This window comes from Pteropus vampyrus, unplaced genomic scaffold (assembly GCF_000151845.1).
Source record: "Pteropus vampyrus isolate Shadow unplaced genomic scaffold, Pvam_2.0 Scaffold277, whole genome shotgun sequence".
Classification (NCBI taxonomy): Eukaryota; Metazoa; Chordata; class Mammalia; order Chiroptera; family Pteropodidae; genus Pteropus; species Pteropus vampyrus.
The window spans coordinates 408,346-411,179 of record NW_011889058.1 but is presented as its reverse complement, the minus strand read 5'-3'; the positions used below and the strand labels follow the sequence as shown (position 1 = coordinate 411,179).

The following is a 2,834-nucleotide window of genomic DNA, read 5'->3' as shown; positions in this document are numbered from 1 at the left end:
CGTCCTCGGCCTTGCTGCTGCAGCACAGCAAGGAGGCCCACGGCCGGGAGCGCATCCACGTCTGCCCCGTGTGCCGGAAGGCCTTCAAGCGCGCCACCCACCTCAAGGTACGTGCCCTGCGCCCTGGCCTCCCCGCGGGCCCACACGGCAGGGGGCTCGACCCAGCCGCTTCCACCCAGAGGAGAGGAGCGGGCACGAGCCCCGGGACGGCTCCCCAGGCCTGGCCGGCTGAAATCCCCGCTGGGGGTGCGTGGCCAGGCCTCGTGGCTCTAGGCCGGGCTCCCGCACCCCTGCCTCTTCATTCCTGAGGGCATCACGGCCCCGTAGCCACTTAGCACACGAGTCCCAAGCCGCTGTTCCTCGGAGCCTTAAGGAGCCCCCTGGGCAGTGGGCCAGGCCACCTGCTGTCCAGCCCTCAGAGGCCAGCACCCGCCTCTCCTGCCACGGCTCCCGAGTGGAGGAGCCCCACCCAGTACCAACACGTTTCCAAAAGAGGGCCCCACCCTCGCTTCTGAAACACCAAACGTGGAATGAACTCGAGAGAGTTGCAGCCATAAGCCCGGGGTGCACCTGGGACCGCAGCGTCCCCCATACCCGGCCTCTTCTCCACTTTGGTGCTGCTGCTGAGGACCCCACGCCATGGCCAGGCCACGTAACGGCAGCATGCCGGCTCCCGCGCTGTAGTGAGAACGGTGACTTACACGTCACGGCTCTTTCAAGGACTGTAAGTTAGCATCACGCTCAGCTCGCAGTAGGGAGCACGGAAGTTACGGCCACGGTGCTGGTGTCTGAGAGAGAAGATCTTCTTGAAGAGGCAAGAGATTAAAAATAGTTACAGAAAATTTGTTGTTTCAAATACAGTTACTATACCGAAAACATAGCTTTTCCGTAAACGTTTTGAAGTGGTGACACTCAATCTGAAGGACTCAATTTGGCATTTAAATACCTATGAGTTACTTTCTCTTGATGACCTTCAGAAAGGGGGGATTTAAAACAAATTACATTGTGCCAGAAAATAAGGAAGTGTGTGCATGCGCGCGCGTGCGCACACACACACACACACACACAGTGACAGGGACTTAGAGGGACACAGGAGCTGATTGGAAAGCTCCTGGTGGCCAAAGCTAGAACAATTGGAGCAAGAAAACCAAGTAGAATTGAGTCATAACCCACAAGGCGAAGTAAATACTCGTGGGCCCTCACTGGTAGAGACATGACTGATCAAAACGATGAAGAATAAGGAGGAAGAGACACATCTCCCCTGCAGAGTCCCAGTTTCTGCAGGCCGTGCCCTTGAGGACCCGCACCCCCACCCCTGCCCGGGGCAAGGGGTGAGCACACTGGCTGCACATGGCTTTAGCCGGGTGGCCAGGTCACAGCCGGTGGCCACAAAGCCTGTGGGGCAGGTCCTTGTCATTGTGGGGTGGAAAAGGCACGCGGCCTCCCCAGGCCCACGACCCTGGTCTGACAGAAGAATCAGCAGACGAGTCTCATTGAGGGACGGCCTGCAGCACAGCCGGCCGTCTGCCTGGCAGCTGTCAAGGTCACCCATAGCAGGGGATCTGAGACACCGCCCCTGCCACTGGGGGAGTGGAGCCCTGGATGCTGACCTCGAGGCCCCGTGGAGCGTGGCCAGCCCCGCCCCTGCCCCGTTGTCCTCCGTGCCGCTCAGGCCCCTGCAGCTCTTCAGGCCTGAGGCACCTGTTCTCTGTGCGGGTGGGTGTCTCTGACAGGAGCACATGCAGACGCACCAAGCAGGCCCTTCCTTGAGCTCCCAGAAGCCGAGGGTGTTTAAATGCGACACGTGTGAGAAGGCGTTTGCCAAACCGAGCCAGCTGGAGCGACACAGCCGCATCCACACAGGTAACGCCGGCGGGGCTGGCTTCCCTCGGGGGCGGGGCCTGGGGCCAGCGCAGGTGGCGAGAGAGAGCAGGGCCCGCACGGTGGCCGTCTCCCCGCTCAGGCCGCCTTGTCCTAGCTCTCTCCTCACCGCCCCCCTTCCAAGCGAGAGGGGTGCCGTGTGCAGGCGAGCACTGGGCACGGGCCCTGCGGGGGTGCCCCGGCGCCCTGACCGCCTGCTCAGCCTCCTAAATCTGTCCAAGTGTGTCTCAGAAAAACGAACAAAACCCAGAAGCCAGCCCCCATCTCCCGCGCTCTGGCAGTGAGGCCACCCCGTGCCCCTCTGGCCCCGCCGACTCAGGCGCCCACTCCCCACCCCCACGCCCTCTGCTCTGGCCCCGTGGCCCTGCCCCTCATCCTGCCTCCTGGCCAGTTTCCCCGCTTCTCCAGCCCTGCGTCCCTACAGCAGCCAGGCTGGAACCTCGAGAGAGGAGGGGCCGCCCGTCCCCTCCTGAGTACGTCCGGGTGGAGGCCTGTGTCCCCCTGTGACCCCTCCGACCCTCAGGATGCACGTCCTCGGCCCTCGGGAAGTCCCAGGCTCTCAGGCTCACCTCATTGTCACCCAGGCCTTCTCACAGTTCCCAGTGGCTGGTCATCCTCTCCCAGGCCTGCTGCCTCTTTGGCTGGCCATCGCTGACTGGCCAGGTGTCAGCGTGGACACCCCCACCAAGAGGCCTCTGTCCCTTCTGGTGACCGCGGCCAACGCAAAGCGCCTGTGTGGCCAGCAAAGCTCTTCTGGTCACGGGCCTTCCCGCCGCGGGCTCCCGTGTTTTCAGCACCGTCGCTGTTGGGCAGTGGGTCCCGGCACGCTAGGTGTTCAGGAAGAGCTTTTGAGCAGAAAACCAACTGCCACACTGTCACTTCGTGACGTGGTCGCTCAGAACAAAGTTTTAAGGAGTAGTGACGCCGTTGGTCGTTTATGATAAGTAGATGGA

The 2,834-nt window shown here is 62.2% G+C and overlaps 1 protein-coding gene across 1 annotated transcript in view; it reads left to right on the top strand.

Moving 5' to 3' along the window:
• Positions 1-2,834, top strand: part of ZNF236 (zinc finger protein 236) — an 89,152-nt gene that overhangs the window by 82,162 nt on the left and 4,156 nt on the right. Inside the window, exons 27-28 of the mRNA XM_023520814.1 lie at positions 3-107; positions 1,734-1,863. Of these exons, the coding sequence (XP_023376582.1) occupies positions 3-107; positions 1,734-1,863 (235 nt within the window). The remainder of the gene's footprint in view (positions 1-2; positions 108-1,733; positions 1,864-2,834) is intronic.